Raw genomic sequence first — 19,080 nt, 5'->3', positions numbered from 1 at the left:
ACCTAAATTGGGTCTGTATCCGTGACCATTTAGGGCATTCTCCCAAGGGATCCAAACGGGATCCATCTCAGCTAACATGGGCATCCAGCAGATATGGTAAAGAAACATTGCCTGTGCTCTCTCCATTCCCCTAAAGGGAAGCCAGTGCTCCTGGGAGATCCCTTAGAAGGTCAGTTAATGTTGTTCTTTGAGGGGACCTCAGCATCTGCCAATTAGCTGTGTTGTATCCATCAGTATGTTTGCAGAAGTGATAATAAAAAGGGTCCTGGAGACCACTTCTATTGCTTTGTTAAGTCTGGAAGCTGATGCACAGTCGATTTGCTGTCAGGTTGGAAGGATGTGCTGCAGGGGGAGTGTTCTGCAAGGTCTATCCCTCGTTTTAATTAATTGCTTGAATGACAACAGGGACGATTATCCCATTGTTGCAGTAGTGTAAGTGTAAACGGAGTAATGTAAGGAAGTAAGACACGCACGGCTTGTTAGGAGACAGAATACTTCACATGACCAGGGAAAAAAACACAGAGCAGCTTTCAAACACACCTACCTTTCTGCAGTTCTTTACCTGGATGATGGCAAGCGGAGAGGGGCTGCCACACAGGGCAAAATTAGCACTACAAGCGCTCTCGAATAATGGCATTAAACAGACAGGGTGCAAAAACAAAGTTGTCTACCAAAAGAGGAACTTTTAAGTGCACAAGCACACTATCTGCACGGGAGTGGGGACTCGCCGGCAGTTCTGCTGAAAAAGAGACAACAGAGATCTAAACTACTGTCACAGCTGAGACATGCAAGACACTAGAAAATGAGACTAGATTGGGTTTTCTCCTGCCTCTACAATTATTACATCACTATGAGATGGAAATCAATGCTGTGTGCCAGGAAATAGCTCATATTGCAGATTAAAGAGAAGAGCTACTAAATACAGTTCTCTCATCCTGACATGTGAGCGTATCAAGCAGCAAATCATCCCGATGTTCTGAGTGATTGTGTTCTGCTGAAAACGTTTAAATGACCTGCACCCTGTTCCTTTTATTGGTGACCAGAGTATATGTCAATGCTGTATTTCATCCTTCTCTAGCAAAGAACTACCACAGATCCTGTTAAAAGACTTCATTGTCACCCTTTGGGCCAGAGAAGGAACACATGCTTACAGGAAAAATTTGTAAATGTTCCCCAAAGGTGCTGAGATCTTCTTGAGGAAAGCACATTTTTAAAATGTTACATAATGAAACAGTCTCTAGTTAAAACGATTTATGTTACTTTCCACTGTCAAGCTGGTCTATCCATTTGAGCACTGTAATGAGCTTGTCCATAAACTTCAATGCTTCAGATGGAAAGTTACACAGACAAGTTCATAACAAGTTAATTAAACTGAAGTTTAGATAATGATGAACGGCTTTTCATGACAAATATATTCTTCCATCAAAACCAGTTCAGCTGTCTGCATCCTTGAATGTGGTGGCTGACAGGTTTGCAACACGCAGCCACATATCTGTGCTTGTGCTTATCTGTCTGACACAGGTCATGCTGCAGTGAAACCATAGCGCCAGGGGGTTTCGGATGGACCGCCACAGCTGACATCCAACCTACTTCTGCCATGACACTGCACTGGAAGATTAAAGGCCATGCCCCAAAAAGTAGTAACAGTGTCACAGCCTGTTCAATTGGTTTCTTCTCACACATTTGTGGTTACAGGCACAATCTTGGAAGAGAGGCATGTTGTGTTCAGGCATACATTCTGCACTCATCAAATGACTAAATATAACCATACCAATACACATAAAGATCGGTGTAGGTATAAGCCAGATGGAGCTTATTAAAACCCAGAGGCCTGTGGACAGTATGTGGACAGTGCTGAGAAAATGTCTGACAATTAACTGCCATTTGGAACCAGAAGTCAATGACATGCCAGGAATGAGAGATAAAGGAGAAGTAGCTCTGCTTATGATGGCAGGCTAAGGCGATAATGGACAGGGAGAAGAAAGCTCTCTGCTCCGAGTTTCTTTTCCCCAATATCCCTCGGTGGCTCAGAACATGCTGTGAAACAGATAGGACTTCCCATATTGCTTGTGAAAAACTACGTAATCCAACAGACCAGAAAGGGAGAATAATCCCTGGATAGGCAATTCTGCCTCATTTACCGAACTGGCATGTGCTCATGATCACAGAGTCAGCCAAAAGTCAGACAGGTTTCTGAGTGGCTGATAACTTGTGTTGTGCTCTCTATCCTTGAGCAACAAAGACTGCAAGGTTAGGCCAGCTTCTCCAAGAAGAAGAAAAATCACGGCAGTACTCCTCTCTCCTCTCACTGCCCCAGTGTGAGGTTCTTGGTTTGTTTTTGAGGGCATGGGAGTGGATTTGAATGAGAGAAATGAAAACCAACAAACCCTGCTTTGTCCAACACAACTAATTTCTTATATTTAAAAATAAGTTATTGCCAGCTTTAAAGCCTGTCTTAATAAAGACCGACTCATGAGTTGATTCCCTTATAAAGGCTTTGTAGTTAAAGAGAATGGGAATAGGGACCTTGTTAAGATGAAAGCTCCATCGAGTATTTTGCATTTCAAGCCAGTTACCTCTTATCACTTTCTGTGTTTAGTTGTCTAATAAAAAGGTTAGCAAACATGAACAGTGAACATTTCCCAGAACACAAGGAACCTCGTGACTCTCTGCTTAAACCCTGAACTGAATTTAACTTTTAACTACTCAGAGACTGTCAATGGTATAATCATGGCAAGTCTCTTTGAATCTCCTTTCGTTCACACAGAATGAAAATTGAGGGGAATGGTGGATAACAGGAATTGTTCTCCTACCTCTGAGCCTATAATCAATACAGTCAATGAAGGGCTCCTTCTTGTTCATATTCAATGTCCTGTACAGCCATGGTACTCTGCAGTTAGTGTGTGCACACACTAGTGGGAGGCACAGAGAGGTCACGTTCTCAGTAAGGCTAGCAGTTTTGGAGAGCTAGTCTTGTGGTTTTTCTGTGTGGCAATGAACACATCTAACAGATGGAGAAGGAGAGAAAATGCCATCTCAGCACAGAATGGCTCTTCAAAGGGTGCCACGGGCTTTCCAGAAGGAGAGATTTGCTGGAATTGAGGTTGTGAGCAGGCTCCATCAGTTGTGGTCCTTGGTGCAGTACACCCAGCAGCAGTACAGGGTACCCTGCCACCATATAAATAAAGTCTTGCGCCTACTGCTGGAAGCTCTGAAACATGCCCCATGCATGAATGATGCCATTCCCCATCCTAGGTTAGGATGCACATCTCTACCGAAGGTCACCGTGCTTTGTCATTAAAGCCAAGGCCAGGTCTTTCTCAGGGAGAGCTGCACATACATTGCCCCGGTATAAATTGATAAAATTCCACTGTGAGTCCAGTTCATCACAAAATTACCATGCCATCATGAGCAGAGACAGAACCAAAGCTCACTGAATGAAAGCCTCTGATAGCATTAACCCCTACATTTACCTTCACTGATAGTTCACACCAGTGCTTTCAGTGGCACCATGTGAATACTAGCCCTGCAATTCAGACTGCTGAGCTGTGTAAATTCACAGGATATCATTTATTTGTCTTCTTCCTCACTGCTGGGCCCAAGAAACACCTGGCTATAGATAATGGCAAGTACCAGAATCTAGGTACATGTTTGCAGGGAAGAAGTTGCAGCAGTCAAAAGAAGGGTAACAGGTTTATTGGTGGATAATTGTAGTGCTGAGCCCTCAAACACGACTTTTTGTTTCATTTCCTCCCTTCTGTTGTTGTCCTGATTAGAGGTCACCGTGAAGAACAGACCCAAGCAATTCTGTGAAATACAGACAGCAGCTCTGGCTGTACTTAATAGCATTATCAAAATGTCAGTAAATTCATGCTGTTACCTCCTACCAGCTGCACCATTAAAAAAAGTCTGCTCCTAAGGAGTACATGAGAAAGGGATCCACAACAGTGCAACGCAGACAGACAAGGGTGATATACTGCTCTGTGCAGGGTGACAACATGGACATGAATCACCAGGTGCCTTCAGAGAGCAGCTAGACAGGAGCTTTTGTGACAAGGAAGAAAGGCAAGAAAGCGTTATCAGGGCCAAGACCTGTCTGTCTTTCTCACATGGACTATGTAAAGCGTTCCCGGCCCTGTGAGAGTGACTAAACAAAGAGATGCTCTCTGTGCCTCTTCAGGGCAGTGCACCAGTCCTGAAGATGCTGAGGCAAGTGATGCCAATGTGATCCTTCTGCTAGGCACATATTAGATGAGGAATACCACACAGATAGCCTGTCTGATCCTGGTGGATACATTTCAATGGTTCCTAAGCTCTCCTGTTAAGTAGTTTCACTGCTGTCTTAGCACCAAAGTAAAAAGGAGAGAGATAACATCCTGACAGGACAGTTCACGAAATGAGGAAAAAAAGAAGTCTGCAAGATAGGCCAATGTCCACGTCTGTGTATTTAAGTTATTGAGAGGACAGAAAATTATTGATGGAAGTCAATATAAGAGCACAGCACGGAGGCAATGCAGAAAAGCATATGAAATCATGTGCAAGTGTGTCTGAGATGCTTTTAAATTTCCAATGGCACACAGACCACTCAAAATTAAGTCTGGCTTTCCCCTTGATGTCAGCCATCTTTAAGCCAAGGCCCTCTATGGCCTTTAAGGCCCTCAAACTACACAACTGGCTTTTATCTTTTGTGGTATCTCTGATTAATCCCTCCCAACAGAGGAAAATTTCCCTATAAAGCACTACATTCTTACAAACTGTTTGAAGGTAGAAGAGTGTGATCCTTCTCTTTCATTCTAAGTGAACTGCACTTGGAGCAGATCTGGCTCTTGACCAATGAACTCATCCATCAGTCCGGTAGAGTGTCTCCGAGAATATTTGCATACTGCTTCCTTACCAGACCACTCCTCCCTGAAACGGGAAGTTCAGCACAAATACAGGAAGGAGGATTTTCCCCAGGCGCTTCTCCCTGAGCTCTTCTCTGATCACTGGGGTACTTCTTTAAGTCACAAAGTAATAAAGGCAGATGGATACTTCTTTCATGTGTTGCTGAAGACAAATGGGAATCCAGGCAGGCATGGAGAGCATCTGTCTCACACTGTGTAGAACAGACTTTGCAGCTCTGAGACCACTTTTAGAGGCTGAAGTAGAAAGTGAGCAGCACACTACAGCCAGACTTGGGTAATGGAACTTTTCAGAGGAGGAATGGGTAGGCTTCCTTTGTTCTGACATCAGGAAATGTATTTAGAGCATCAGCTTTCCACATTTTCAGAGACAGAAATAAGAGCGGAATGCCAACCGTGTTTTCATCTGGCAAAGATGTCATGCTTGAATGTGCAGGTGGCAACAGTGTGAAGGCACACTGATCAGCTGCTGGGGATGCAATAATACAGCAAGAAGCCATGCTAAGCATCCAGCCCAAAAGAGACAGAAGGTACACCTCCCACCACTTGGAGTCCATGCATAAATCCGGTGCTGGGTTCCATCCACAGCTTTGTCCCTACTGCAAATATATACCTAAAGATATCTTCTAGAGGTATCTATGTAGGAGTGTAATTTGACTCGACTTGTCGTCAGGGATTGAGAGTTCTTATTGGATCCTTTCCCTCCTTTAACTTCATGGGAAGAGGAATTTTACTTTCCAAGTTGTCCTGCACTGAACAGATTTGCTTTTGTTCTGTTCCCTGAGTTTTAAGTGAGAGGACAATACAGACGAGGAAACAAATACAACACTGAGCCAATGTCTGTTCCCATTAAATACAGTATTCTTTAGCATGGACCACATGTTACCTGGCTGTCATGCCTTTAACCTAAAGGATAATTCTGTTACCAAAGACTCTGTAGGATGAGTTGTTTCCAGCTGGAGTAAGGTCACCTCCTTTGCAAACTCTACCTGCATGACTTATTCACCCTCCTGATGTCTCTGATGATTTATTAGAGAATTGCAGGTGCATTAAAATTATAAATAATGCAAAATTGTAATGTGTTTTATGTATTCACTTCAAACAAAATACAAACCACATTGTCACTGCATTTGCTGACTTTGGTCTTAATTTGGATTTAAAGCTTATTTCAAATCTTTTATAAACCAGATCTTTACCTTTTTTTCCTCTCACCATGAAATGCACAACTTTTCACTGAATCACTTTTGCATTCCCTACTGCCAGCCAAGGCTATTGTGAGATGCCTGTCACCCAAAAGCTGACAAAATCAATGCCTGTCACTTAATCCCGACCATAGGTTTCATCTAACCAACAAGGCAAAAAATAAATTACTTTATCAACTTCAGTCTCTTTACATCTGTTTTATTCCCAACTGTAACACAACCAGTTATAATTGAGTTGCAATTTAATCACCTAAGTGGGCCACCCTGCGAGGAAAAAGGGAAAAAAAAAAGAAAAAAGAAAAAGAGAAAAAAGAAGAGAGAATCTAGGTCACTCTGTTCTTAAGACAACAAAATAGATAATTGCTTGACTCCAAAGCATCCATGCTCTACTTGGGGCAGTGCCTCTGAGGACTCAAGACCCTGTTGTGCAGAATCAAACCCTTGGTTTCACTGGTCATTCAGAGCTTGTCTCTGCATTTAACTCAGGGAAAGGATTCAAGATGTGAAGCAGAGTTAAAACTGTAGCAGCTTTGTCTTCACTTTAGCCAGTGTGAAGAACACTCTTGTCTGTGGTGGTGGTCAAGAGGATGTGTTTTACCCACCTACTTTAAGCAACTCCTAGCACATATTGTAACAACTTACAAATTGACCGTAAAAACTAAACCTCTTTTAAGGAAGATTTTGTTAATATGGACAATCTTACAAGTGAAGAGTCAAAGATGTTGTCTGCTTTCTATAAAGATACTCAGGATAGAAAATTATTTCCTGCCTCACTGGCCCTAGCTCTCCAGGCATGCACAGTTACACTGATACTTTCTTTGAAACCCACCTGAGACCCAGTTTTCATTTCTCCCTGGTTCCCCCAGCAGCAGGCTCCCCCAGCACCTCTCTCCTCTTCCACTAGTGTGAAAAACTCTTCTAATTCCTAACTCGAGTATGTTCATAGCCAATTAATTTACATTCATACTTTTACCAATATTGTCCTTCACTGCAGTGTTTACCTCTCTTATGTATTTAGAGAGAGTAGTTGTGTCTTAACCTTTTTTCCCTCGTCATTTTAATGCATCTCCATGTAATTATAAATTTCCTCTTCCATGCTCCTTTTAATCTGTCACTGTGAATCTTGGCTAATATGGAAGGGGAACTGCTGATATTTAAACCATGCAGTAAGAAAAATAGAGAAGAGAAAGTTGCAATAGTCCCAAGAAAAGTGTTTTAAATATACAGAATGAAAAAAAAAAAAAACAAAAAAAAAAAACAAAAAAAAACCAAACCCACACCACTGAAAAAGACTTGTCTATTTCTAATGGAGACTGGTGTTTTTCTAAACACTCTCCCAAGCAGTTTTGTTGCCAGCTAGAACTGTGGACAGGAGCAGCTATGTTGATGTGCTGGTAGTTATCAAAACCTCTGAATATTTTCTCCTTCTCAATTTTTTGTTTGTTTTTATTTTGTTTCTTTATATTTTTAAATAAAATGTCTTATTTAATGAAAAAATAGATTCAAAGGAAACTGCAAAGAAAAATTCATTCACAAAGAACAAAACATTTCACTCAGTAAGAGCCACATGTTGATTCAAGGAAGAGTGGCATGCATACACTTAACTCCAGCATAAAATAAAATACGATGTCTTAGTCTCATGCAGTCTTTCTCTTCTTGATTACTGAGAAGATACAAACTGTGTTTAAAAGCTTTTCATGAAAAAAAACCAACACCATGTTTTAGTAAAACCTTTCCAAAGTCCTCTTGCAAATTAAAATTTTAATTAATGCATGCATTTTCAAGGAATTTAATGGTCATGTATGCTTAGGACAGGCACTAGAACAGAGACCAAGCAGTCCCACACAGTTTCTCTCCACTCAGGCAGCTTTTAGAAAGTCTCACACTATGTGCAACAACATGGTGGGAGGGAAGGAAGATGAACAAGAAAGTTTCACTGACAATATCAAGAGAAGGACAAGCTTTCAAGTCTATTAAGTACGCATGTTCAGCTCTGCCGAGCACCAAGAAACAGAAGAAGGAGTAATAGAAGGAAAAAAGAATGCTATTTCCTTCCCATGAAGGGAATTGCAGTATTCAGGTGCCCATAAGTCACACTTGACTCTGTCCTGCTCTTAGGGTAATGGAGTCACATACTGCTTCCTATGCAACGGGGCTGTGAGAGATACCATCTAACCTAGAGATCAAGTGACCTTTTCAAGTACACCCAGGGTTCTCCCAAGGACAAGGCCAGCAGTTGAGACAACCATCTCCCACTCAGTTACCTTGAAAACAAGGTTCAAACGTTCAAATGTCTTTTCCAGTGGTCAACTTTGCCTTTGCTCGCCAGCAAAACAGAAGAGGTGGATCCAGGCACACAGAGACATGGCAGTTCAGCTGTCTGCCAACCTAAGCATTGACACACATTTCTTTGTCATCCCTTTTCCTTTAATTGTTGTCTGCCTTCCCCTTTGTTGCTCCCATTCTCTCAGGAGACATGAGTTATCAAAACAGCTCCACCATTCCAGAATTGTGTTTATTTGTTTCTTTCTTTATTTTCCACAGAAGATAATTCACAGCCATTTGAATCCCAAATTTCTGTTATGTTGCACTTTTTGCATTCCTTCAAGGTCAGTATCACTGCAAATAAGCCACAAGACTCAAATTATGCTGCAAAAGCATAAGTAGCTGCTAAGAATCTTCTTTCCTGTAGGTAATGACAAATTCAAATTGTAAAAATATGCACATCAAAGCAGAAGATTAAATTTATTGTTTGTATTAATTCATTTCTGCAGTGACAGCATACATCCAATTTGAAATTGGGTTATTTAAAACTGCAGGGGGTGGAAATCAATTCTTGAATTGCACAGTGTGATCATCGATTTATCCCTAGTAGAGAGACACAATTTGTTTAAAGTATTTTGTTTCTAATATGCACTGTGATTTGTACCAGTGATAGGAAGATCACTAGTAACCTTTGCCATGCCTGTAATTGCAGCTGTTACCCTTTAGCAAACCACATGATCATCTGCCCAGAAATCTGTGGAAATTCTCAGCCTTCTCAGCAAAGCCTTACATCCTTTGAGACACGTACTCCAGCCACTAAAGCCAACCTGCAAGAAACAGAACTGACTATATCCAAGCTCTCACAATCAAGCTATAGGTGAGAAAATAAGATGGCAACCAACATCATAGTTCTCAAAGCCATAACTTAGCAATTGTTAATGTTCCGTGCAGCCTTGAGCAAGCACTTGATTCCAGCACATGGAATACAAAGGCAGTGCAGAGTTACAACCCCCCGAAAAGGAGTGTCCAACGCTAAGGCAGAGTGCTCTCTGCCCCTTTACTGAAAGAGGAGAGTCAGAGAATTTGGAAGAGCCCCAGCATGCTGCATTTGCAGCTGTTGGAAATGGGAGTAGAAATTCTGCATCTTTGAGGAACTAATGTCCCATAGTCACCCCGTTATGAACCATATTCCCTCTCCAAGGGCTGAAAAACTGTGGGTTCCCACCCTAGAGAACACTAGAACATGTATTTATCTCTAAGTCTCAACACCAGCCTCTTCTATTCCCTCTCTTTCCTTTCTGAGCACCATCACATAATGTTCGAAAAGGGGATGATGATATTCAAACAGAAAAGCATGCATTTGCATGCTCTCTGACATGAGACAAGCCAGTGGCAACACACTACAGATCTGTCCCTTTCTTCCTGCCAGTCTTTCCTGCTTACTGCTGTTCCTCTTCCAGGCCTCCTAAGCAATTTGGTGGCCTTCAAAAGCTGCTGCAGCTGTCACAGGTTTCATACTGCAATTTCCCATGCAAACATTTTGCTGCTGGAATGGATTTTTGTGCTGTTGGCCTTGGGGGAGCTCCAGAAAGAAAGAGACATTCCTGCCCTCCATAAGGATAGGACTTAAGAATGGACAGCTTTTGCAGAGATTACTTAGGCATTTTGGAGCCCTGTACCTTACTGCAGTACTAGCAAACACAAATGGTCTATACACTCCCAACTTAACTCAGCAAGATTTCTAAACCCATGTAGCCCTCATGGATTTGATTTCATAGTTTTACCTTCATTCTAATCTAAACAAAGCCCTCCAATGTGCATCAGCATTCATATACACCAGCCTTCTCTAATGGCTGTCCTTTTGCCAGCACATAAGCAAGTGAATAGGTCTCCACAGCTAACTAAATCAACTAAAGTCTGAACTTCCCTCTTCCCAAGGGCCAACACAAAGGCAAACAAGTGGTTTACATTTTCAGAGTCCCATTTCACCAGGAGGGTCTGAATAACTGTAATGCATCATGTACTAGACTCCTGCCCAGCTCCAAATCTGCTCCTGCAGATAATGTTTCCTATGCAACACAGGCCAAAAATCAAGAACTGTCAAACTCTATTTGTGCCGAAACTATACAGCTGGCAAGAAACCACCACTTTTCTCTGCCCCCATGAGATCTAATTTCAATTATGAAAGACAGAAAAAGAGAAAAGCCAGAAAGATTCAATTGTATGGCAACATATGCCAAAATGAAAAGTATGCAGAAATACTTTCAAAGTGGACAGAGAATCAAAGAGAAGCATCTTTTGTTCTGCCATGGAGGAATCATAATAGACATGAAATTTCCTTATTTCTCTCTCTCTCCCCACTCTGAGAGAGAAAACTTCCTGCTTATCCATGTCGCTGCACTCTAAGCAGGCTCTCGGCAAGCAGATGCTCAGCAAAGAAATTTTAGTTGAGCTCTTTGTGGTGTATCTCTGTAATCAGCAGGCTGAAGGTTGCTCATTTCCTCCAAGGACACTAAATTAGCACACTGCTCTCAGTGCCTGCTTACAAATAAGACAAACAGAAGTAAGAACCCAACAGACACAAGTGAGAACATTTGTACAATTCTAACAGCAGCAGGCCCAACAGAGGCAAGCAAATATAAAAGGAAGGCTTCTCAAGAAAGGCACAGGAAGAAAGGACCTGGCCAATTTTCCTCCTCCTGGTTTGGATCATTAATGGAATAAATCAGATGACCCTCGCTGTAGTTGCTTCACTGGTATCATCTCCATAGTCAACTATTTCATTTCCTTGGAAAATAACCTGCTCCTTGGTTTTAATGGGAATTCCTGAAGAACAAAATAAGCCCTATAGGTTACCATATGAGGATCTAGCATCAAATAAACAAACAAGGAAGATCCAAGGCTTGTATAGATTAATCAGCCTTGAACAGCTGTAGAACCCATGTTTAGCTTGTTTTTCTGGAAGCACTGAGATGCCTACATGGGATTTTCCTTTCTATCCTTGACTTGGCAACAGGCATCATGAGTGCACTCAACTTAATCCGATACCTTAATGAAAATCTCTTTGCTAGCAATATTCATTAGAAAAAAAGGCCTATAAAACCATTCCTTGTGAAAAATGTATCCATCAGATATCAACACTACCTCTTCATCTTCAAAATGTCATTTAAATGCATATACTCAAAACATCAGACAAAGAAAAAAGGGATCCATAAAATAATAGAACAATAACACAACCATACTGCATACCGAGGGTAAAGAATTCATCTTATACTCTTACTCACTAAAAAGTTTATAGAATACACTAGTATAGAATAGTATAGTTCAGTGGAAGGAACCTACAATGATCCTCTAGTCCAACTGTCTGACCACTTTAGGTCGTTACTTTAGGTTAAAGCATGTTATAAGGGCATTGTCCAAATGCCTTTTAAAAGCTGAGAGGCACTGGGCATTGATCACCTCTCTAGGAAGCCTGTTTGACCACCCTCTCAGTAAAGAAGTGTTTCCTAATGTCGTCTTAACCTTCCTTGACACAGCTTTGAATCACTCTCACATGTCTTGTCACTGGATCCCAGGAAGAAATCAACACCACCTTCTCCACTTCCCTTCCTCGGGAAGCTGTAGAGAGCAATGAGGTTGCCCCTCAGCCTCCTTTTCTTCAAACTAGACAAACCCAGAATCCTTAGCCACTCCTCACAGTACATGCTTTCCAACCCTTTCACCAACTTCGTTACCCTCCTCTGGACGCATTCAAGTACCTTAACCTCCTTTTTAAATTGTGGTGCCTGGAATTGCACACAACATAGGCAGAAGTTATCTGAGAACAAAAGTAGATGGTCCCCCCGTATCTACCACATGCTACAGTGGGCTGTAGACCTCCTCTGTCATCTCCAGTTCTGCAGTCTTTGTGATTTGGAAGCGCCTGACTGCAAAATGAAAGACCTCGTGTGTCACAAGTTTCAAGTATAATAGGCAATAGGCACCTCAGAAGTAAATATCAGCACTACTTGTTGGCACCACAACTTGCAGTTCTGCATTACAGTTTCTGTCGTGCTCCAGAACTTCGTACATTAACATAAGCAGTGGAGAACAGTGTAACTGGTGCATGAGGTCCTGGAGCAGGAGAGGCTTAACAGAGAACGGCAAGTTTGAGAAACAAGAGGCTGAGTTGGAGGAGGAGAAGGCAGAAACCAATGTGTTTATTTCACTGTCTGTTCCACCCTGGACAGGTCTGTATTGCCTCTAACTGCACTCAGTCTCACTGACTTCTCCAGGGAAAAATCAAGGACTTAATCCTTATATCACAAGCAAGTAAAGTGAGGCAAATGCAGCAGCAAAATGTACACTTCATAAGACACAAAAAAGGCCGCTGCTAAGATGTTGTTAAACACTAGTACAGTTTCCACTCAGGTTTATCTGGCATTCACATACACTCACACCTTCACTAATGTAAGCTTAGCACACGGGCTCCTTTTTCAGAGATTATAGACAGTGACTGAAATCCCATTATCTTCAGAAGAGTTTAAATCTCTGCCTATCTTCAAGGACAAGGGGACTCCCTCTGAACTGTGTTTTGTGGTATATCTAGCTAAACCAAAGCTGCCTGTAAGGGACATGAAGTAGGTAATCCCCCCTGTTGACATATTCCAGATGGGAATCTGGTTGCATTTGTCTTCTGCCTACAGTATTTTAAGAATCCATATGAACCAAAACAAGACACCAGTGAATCTCGACAGATAAAGAAGTGAATGCCAAGCTGCAGTCATCACTCTAAGCTGCTGACAATAAAACAGAAAATCATGCCTGTAATATAGTCCCTTGAATATCTATCCAGAAACTCAAAGATACCCTTCCTCCTGATGGGGCATGCATTGCACAATGAATTTAAGGGGTACTGGTAGCATGAAGAAGATATGCATCATTATATATGAAATGAATTATATGATTTACCCACAGGCTGACATTAGGAAAAGTCACTGGGTAAGCCAGGCATCCCAGCTAGACATGTCTCTTATCCATGGCAATAAAAGGAGCATGTTAAAAGGGCCCTGCACAACACCGTGTAATACAGAGTTAGATCTATTGTGTGTTCTGTATATCCATATATTCAGAGCATTCTGGTCTGCACAATGCTAGTTTCTGCTGTAAGAAGTCTTTCTCTCGTCTGCCACATCATGATCCAAACTCGCACACTATGGCTAAATTCCTTTAGGGACCATTCCAGGTGCTTCACTTCCAGCTTTTTCCCAGGAAGTCATACCCCTTGGTCATGAAAACAATACTCCAGAGCTCTGACCTGACTTGGCAAAGAGCACTCCTGATGTAAAATGCAATCACAAAATCACTCTGTTGTCTTCATTTAGTGAACTGTCCCAGGAACAGCAAAGTGGCCAAAATCCCAGTGCCAGCAGTGTGCAGCTGATTGCCTTATACCACACAGAAACAGCAGGGTTCTGCAGACCCTCTTCAACAACGATAAAACAAGAGAAAGAACACATTCTACTTCAGCAATGCAATAACCTGCCAAATCGATTCCACAAAACCTAAATCCTGTACCAAACAAAGCAACTCTACACAACATACCAGCCTTTCCTTGCTTGCTGACTTGGCTTACCTACTTTTCAAAATACCTTGCTGACTTCTTCCCCTCTGACTGGCAAAACTCAAGGAAAAACAGATCTGATTGTCCTGTGCCATTAGAGACAAAGGAAATGTCTTCATGGATTGCTTCAAAGGCAATGGGAAAACTACCACAGGAGTGTTCTGCTAAGGTTTTTATTTATTCTTAATTACGCAGAGTGTGAGACTTCCTCCTCCTCAAGAAGGTGAGTGAGGAGGTGGGAGAGCAATTCTGTTTTCCTTCCAGTACCTCCTCTGATCACTCCAATATGGTAAAACCTGGTCCCAAAGTCCTCATTTGCTTCAGAGCCCTGCACAGTCCTGTCCAACAGGAAAACAACAAAAGCAGGCTCTTAGCTACCGTAAGATCTGGCCTAAGTCCCAATTTGGTGCTGGATACCGGGAAAAGAAAATTCCATGCCCATAATGCTCAGACAAGGAAACCCCATTGGCCTGTGGCCTTTCTGAGGTGTCCCCAGCTGAGATAGTGAAAGGCTTAAGCTGTCATAGCTGTAGGTGGTCTGCAAGCAGTATCTATAGCACGTATGATTCTCTGTAAATTGGAGGGGACCTTACTGAAAAAATTGCAATATTTTTTTCTTTCTTCCAGGGGTGCCAGAAGATATTTTGGGGATGGGATAAGGACTTCTGCACCACTCAAAAAGTCCCAAGCAGAGAGCAAAATGAAAGTGTTCTGGGAAAAGCCACATTAAACTAAAACCAGAGAGCCATGAAATCCACAGGAATATCTCCCTGAAAATGGGGATAAGAAAAACACTCATTCACTGATCACACTATGCATGTATCCTAACCAAAGCAAGCCTGTTACCCACCAGAGGTTTGGTGCTTTTCTCAGTTTGGGCATCTCCCTCTGGATGGCAGAACTTGCAGACAAAAAAGTGTTCTGGCCCCATAATTAAGGAAACAAACTGTAACCTCATGTCCTTGGTTTGCTGTGTCTGTACGGTCAGATTTCACGCTTGCATCAGCTTGGGCTTTAAATTCAGTGGGAAAACAGTGTCCAAAAGCACCTTTATTTTCCATGTTATATTTGCCCTGGGACATCTTGTTTTTCCTCTTTGAAACTATTTCTAATTTTAAAATAGGTCTCTGCTTAATGAATTATAATTTCCTGGATTTTACCACTCTGCAGAGACTTCTCCTTTATTGAGTAAGCGGGCAAGTTCCAGACACATTTGCTAATACATCAAGTCATCTGGCAGAAGTGATGACTTCTGGGCAGACGCCCTGGGCAGTGTCTTGACAGACATCAGAAACTCAGGCTTCACTAAAAGATGGCTTTTGAATTTGCCTTCTCAGCAACTCCTATTACAATGCAAATCCTGACGCCAGCATGCAACGTTATGTTAGAATGAGTGTCTGCCCAGAGTAAATGCTGCTAAGCGTGGCCAGACACTGCTTCCAACTCAGGTTAGTCACTAAACTGCAAGAAAGGGCATGCATCTCAGCTGTTACTCCTTTGCCACAACCCTCCTCCCTCTGCCTTTAACTGCAGTCTCTAAGCAGTTATTTCTCTTTAGTGGATTCCCTTATCTCCAGCTTCAGTGGCTATACCTCCAGTTTGCACGTACACTTGTTCCTTTCTGTGCAAGCAACCTTATTCACACCATAGTAAACAGTGCAGAGCCTTCTTGTCAAAACTATTTCTCCTTTAAAACAGGCACGGAGGAGTAACAAAAAGTATTGCCATTATCTTCTCACATAGATATCTTCATATCTTGCTATTTTGTGCAATCAAATTAGACCCTTTCCTCTCCAGTTTGATCTTACATTCAAAACACCCTAGCTAAAACTTAAGTAGCTTACTGTATTCTTAGCTTAATTTTGACTAACTTAATTTTGCTCCCTTGGTGAGAGAAAAAAAATGCCAGTTCCTCTGCTTTCAAAGAGGAAAATCATGAATCTGTGTCATGGGACAGAGTCCTGCAGTAAATGTTGAAGCTGCGTATGATATCAATAACACCATGCATGAAACATTCCCACGGTCTCATGACTCCACAATTTCTCCAAAGAAAAATGCACGCATGAGATACAGCGTAGAAGTGAATGATCAGAACAACTTCATTGACTTCCTGGGAGGCCAACTGCTCCAGTTCACCACAGCAGCCAGCATTCAGTATGTGACAGCCTTTTTCTGACTGAGTGTTCAGGCCAAGCAGCCCAGAAAGGCAGCGTAACTGTGGCAGAACAAGGGAATCTCATTCCCAAATGTTTCTGCATTGTTTTCAGTTTCTGTCCCCCACACCACTACCTTTTATATTTCCCACCATTAGGTTAAAATGGTTCATCATGCATGGAAAGAAATACATTGAAACCATGTATAAAAGTTGGCCATAAGTCCAGGTGGGGGGCACGGGGATGGGAACTTTATTACTATTTCACTGGTTATTGCAGCAATATTCTTACTAAAAACAATGCTCCAAATACCAGGTACAAAAATTTGTGCACTGACTGTTTTTTGGTCAAGGTCCAGCCAACATTTATGGGCAGGGTGAAAAAGGGGCTTACACACATGCACAAAATTCTCTTTGGGTTTACTCTAGCTAAACCTCTCTGTAACATTTGCAAAGCAAAGCAAGACCTGTGCACTGTACAGCAGCATATGCAGCCAGCTGGTCGGGTGCCAGGTTAGGCATGACCCAGGGCCTGCACACCTTTTGTGGGAGGTCTTTCCCTTGACACGGGGCTTTGGTCTTTGCTTGTTGCTGCCCTCTCCTGCTCAGATTGTTCAAGCGCTTGGCTCTAGGATCATGAATCGGTGATAGGCATGCTCTTCCGGGTCCCCTAACAGCGCTTTAAGCTGCAGACCTTACCACAGCCCCATAGCAGTCCATCCTCTCTCTTGCACAGTGCAAAGGAGAGGGGGGGGTGGGGAGGGATGCAAGACTCCTCATGTACCAACCGCACTTACCTCCTAGAGCTTGTTTCATAACAAAATCCATGTTGATGGCTTAGGGGTGCTGCCCACCTTCACACCTCACGTGCGCAGAGACCAGGAATCCTTGGAGGGCAGCCTGCAAAGAGAGACAATCAAAAGAGGAATAGTGTCTGTAGGAGAAGAAAAGCCTGATGTGTGGTCTTTCTCAGCTCTCTCCCCACAGCCTTCCTCCCCTTGCCTGAGTGTAAGCAAGTTTCCAGACCCCCAGCCCTCCAGACAGGACAAGGCACCCGGGGAGCGGAGCTGCATGCTAGCAGGCAGGGAACGGGTGTGAGGAGAAGGTAAGGGGACACTGTGGGCCCCCCAGGCAGGGCAGGTGGCCGGGAGTGAGCCTGGAGAAGCACTGCGGTGCTCCCGGCTTGTCTCCAGCAGACGGGCAGGAAGGCGTTAAACCTTTGAACTTTCTCATTTCCCCGCCTGCCTCTCAGCCCTCTCGGTTTTCGGAGGGCTAGCTCCGGAGTGGCAGCTCCGCCGGGGACAGCCGAGGGGGCATTTGAAGGTGAAGCGCTCCGCAAGTGCCTGGGAGGGCAAGCGGGGGAAGCTGGGCGACTTGGTTGCGGATGCAGCCCGGGCGACGGGATGGAGAGCACGGATGCGGGGCAGGCTTCCCCACCCTAGCCCCTCAGCAACCTCACCCAGAACGACTCCAGCGCAATGCCAGGGAGGACTGCACCTCCTCAGGAAGAGCCGGGACGGCTCAAGGTTGTGACCGGCCAGCCTCAGGTGCGGCACAGCAGCCCCGCCGCCCAGGCTGCTGCCTCCCTCTGCTGGCCCCGGCCCCGGCCACGGGGGGCGGCGGGCTCGGCTCCGAGGCAGGCTGCGACCCCTCGCCCGGTACCGGGTCACAGCCGCGCCGTGGGGCTGTGCGGCCCGCCAGCACCTGGGAGGACAAGGGCTTCTGCCATCCCTGCGTGCCCACACCCCGCCTCTCCCGGCTGCCCCGCCGCACGCCGGCCGGCACGGCCCGGCCCGCCCCGGCGCCAGTACCTGGCTGGGCTGCGGGCACAGTGCTGACCTGAGCTGTACCGGGCCGGCGGCAGGTGGCTGCTGCAGCGCCTCCGCTTCTCTCCTTCTGCGCACCGCTCTGCTCCTAGAGGCTCCGGCCGGCGCCCATGTGCCTGAGGGCCGCCGGGGAAAGCGCGGGGTGGGGGAGAGACAATGAGTCCAGAGCTTCTCCCTACTTTTCCCCCGCGCCCCTCTTTTTATCACAGGATTTCCGGACCATCCCACCGACACGGTCCCTCCTTCCTCCTCCTCTCGTTGCGGGTGCTGGGCTCCCTCCCTCCCCCTGCCTCCGGCTCCCCCGCCCCTTCTCTGCGCCGCCCTCGCACCTCGATGCTCGCCGCGGAGGAGGTCCCCGGCGCTCCCCAACCCCGGGGAGCGGAGGGGTGCGTGTATTTGCATGCCTGTCCCCCACCCTATCCCCGGCTGTCTGCAGCAGCCAGGTGTCCTTGCGCTCTGCCGTGGTGGAAGGAGGGGAGGCTGTGAGCCCGCAGTTGCATTTTGCAATTGCTTCCTTGCGTCTCCTCGGGCGTCAGTGTGTGTGTGCCAGGGGAAATCTCTGCAAATACAGCTTCCCGGAAAAGGGGGAGGGTGGGAGTGCGATCCGCGTCCTCTGTTCTGGGTCCTCTCATCCCCTAGGTCCTGGAAGGAGTTGGAGAGGCAAGGAAGAAGATAGGGAGAGAGCAGAGCCGCCTTCTCCCTCCTTCGCCTCGGATTTTACTGTGGCCGGAGAAGGATCTCTGGCTGCTCGGCTCAGTTATCTCGCTATCCATCGGTGTTTGCAGCCTAGAAGGAGGTTGGGGGTGGGGGGAGAGGGGGGTGGAAGCCGGGGGAAGGGGAAAGTCGTCTTCCTGCTGTTGCCGGTTGGAGGGCACCAGTGCACCGACCCGTTGTTCAGCCCGGATTCGGGACGGCATCTGAAGATAAGGAGGAAGGAGGTGCGTGCGGCGCTACGTGGCAAAGCAGAGCAATACCCCTTCACGGCACCAGCACCCACCTTTAGGGATGCTGACAGCTGGCTTGGGACCGGGTTGCGGAGGGGACGAGCTCTGCCGCTGCTACGCCCTTCTGTCGCCAGCAGGAGAGGTGGGACAGCAGCCCCCAGAGCAACTGGAGGAGGGGGGTGGGGGGG

At 44.9% G+C, this 19,080-nt stretch overlaps 1 protein-coding gene across 3 annotated transcripts in view; it reads right to left on the bottom strand.

Annotated features, from left to right (window-relative positions):
• Nucleotides 1–18,242, bottom strand: part of CPLX1 (complexin 1) — a 104,182-nt gene extending 85,940 nt beyond the window's left edge. Inside the window, exons 1-2 of one of the 3 annotated variants that reach the window (XM_074570503.1) lie at nucleotides 17,962–18,242; nucleotides 16,920–17,022 (exon numbers count right to left, since the gene is read on the bottom strand). In XM_074570503.1, coding sequence (XP_074426604.1) covers nucleotides 16,920–16,950 — 31 coding nt within the window. In that variant the 5' untranslated portion in view covers nucleotides 16,951–17,022; nucleotides 17,962–18,242. Of the gene's footprint in view, nucleotides 1–16,919; nucleotides 17,023–17,581; nucleotides 17,620–17,933 lie in introns of those variants that run through there. The other 2 variants (XM_074570504.1, XM_074570505.1) reach the window with 2 other exon arrangements.
• Between the last annotated feature and the right edge of the window lie 838 nt (nucleotides 18,243–19,080).

Source organism: Larus michahellis, chromosome Z, assembly GCF_964199755.1.
Source record: "Larus michahellis chromosome Z, bLarMic1.1, whole genome shotgun sequence".
Classification (NCBI taxonomy): Eukaryota; Metazoa; Chordata; class Aves; order Charadriiformes; family Laridae; genus Larus; species Larus michahellis.
Note: the sequence above shows the minus strand (reverse complement) of the source record. Positions and strands in the feature narration are given on the sequence as shown.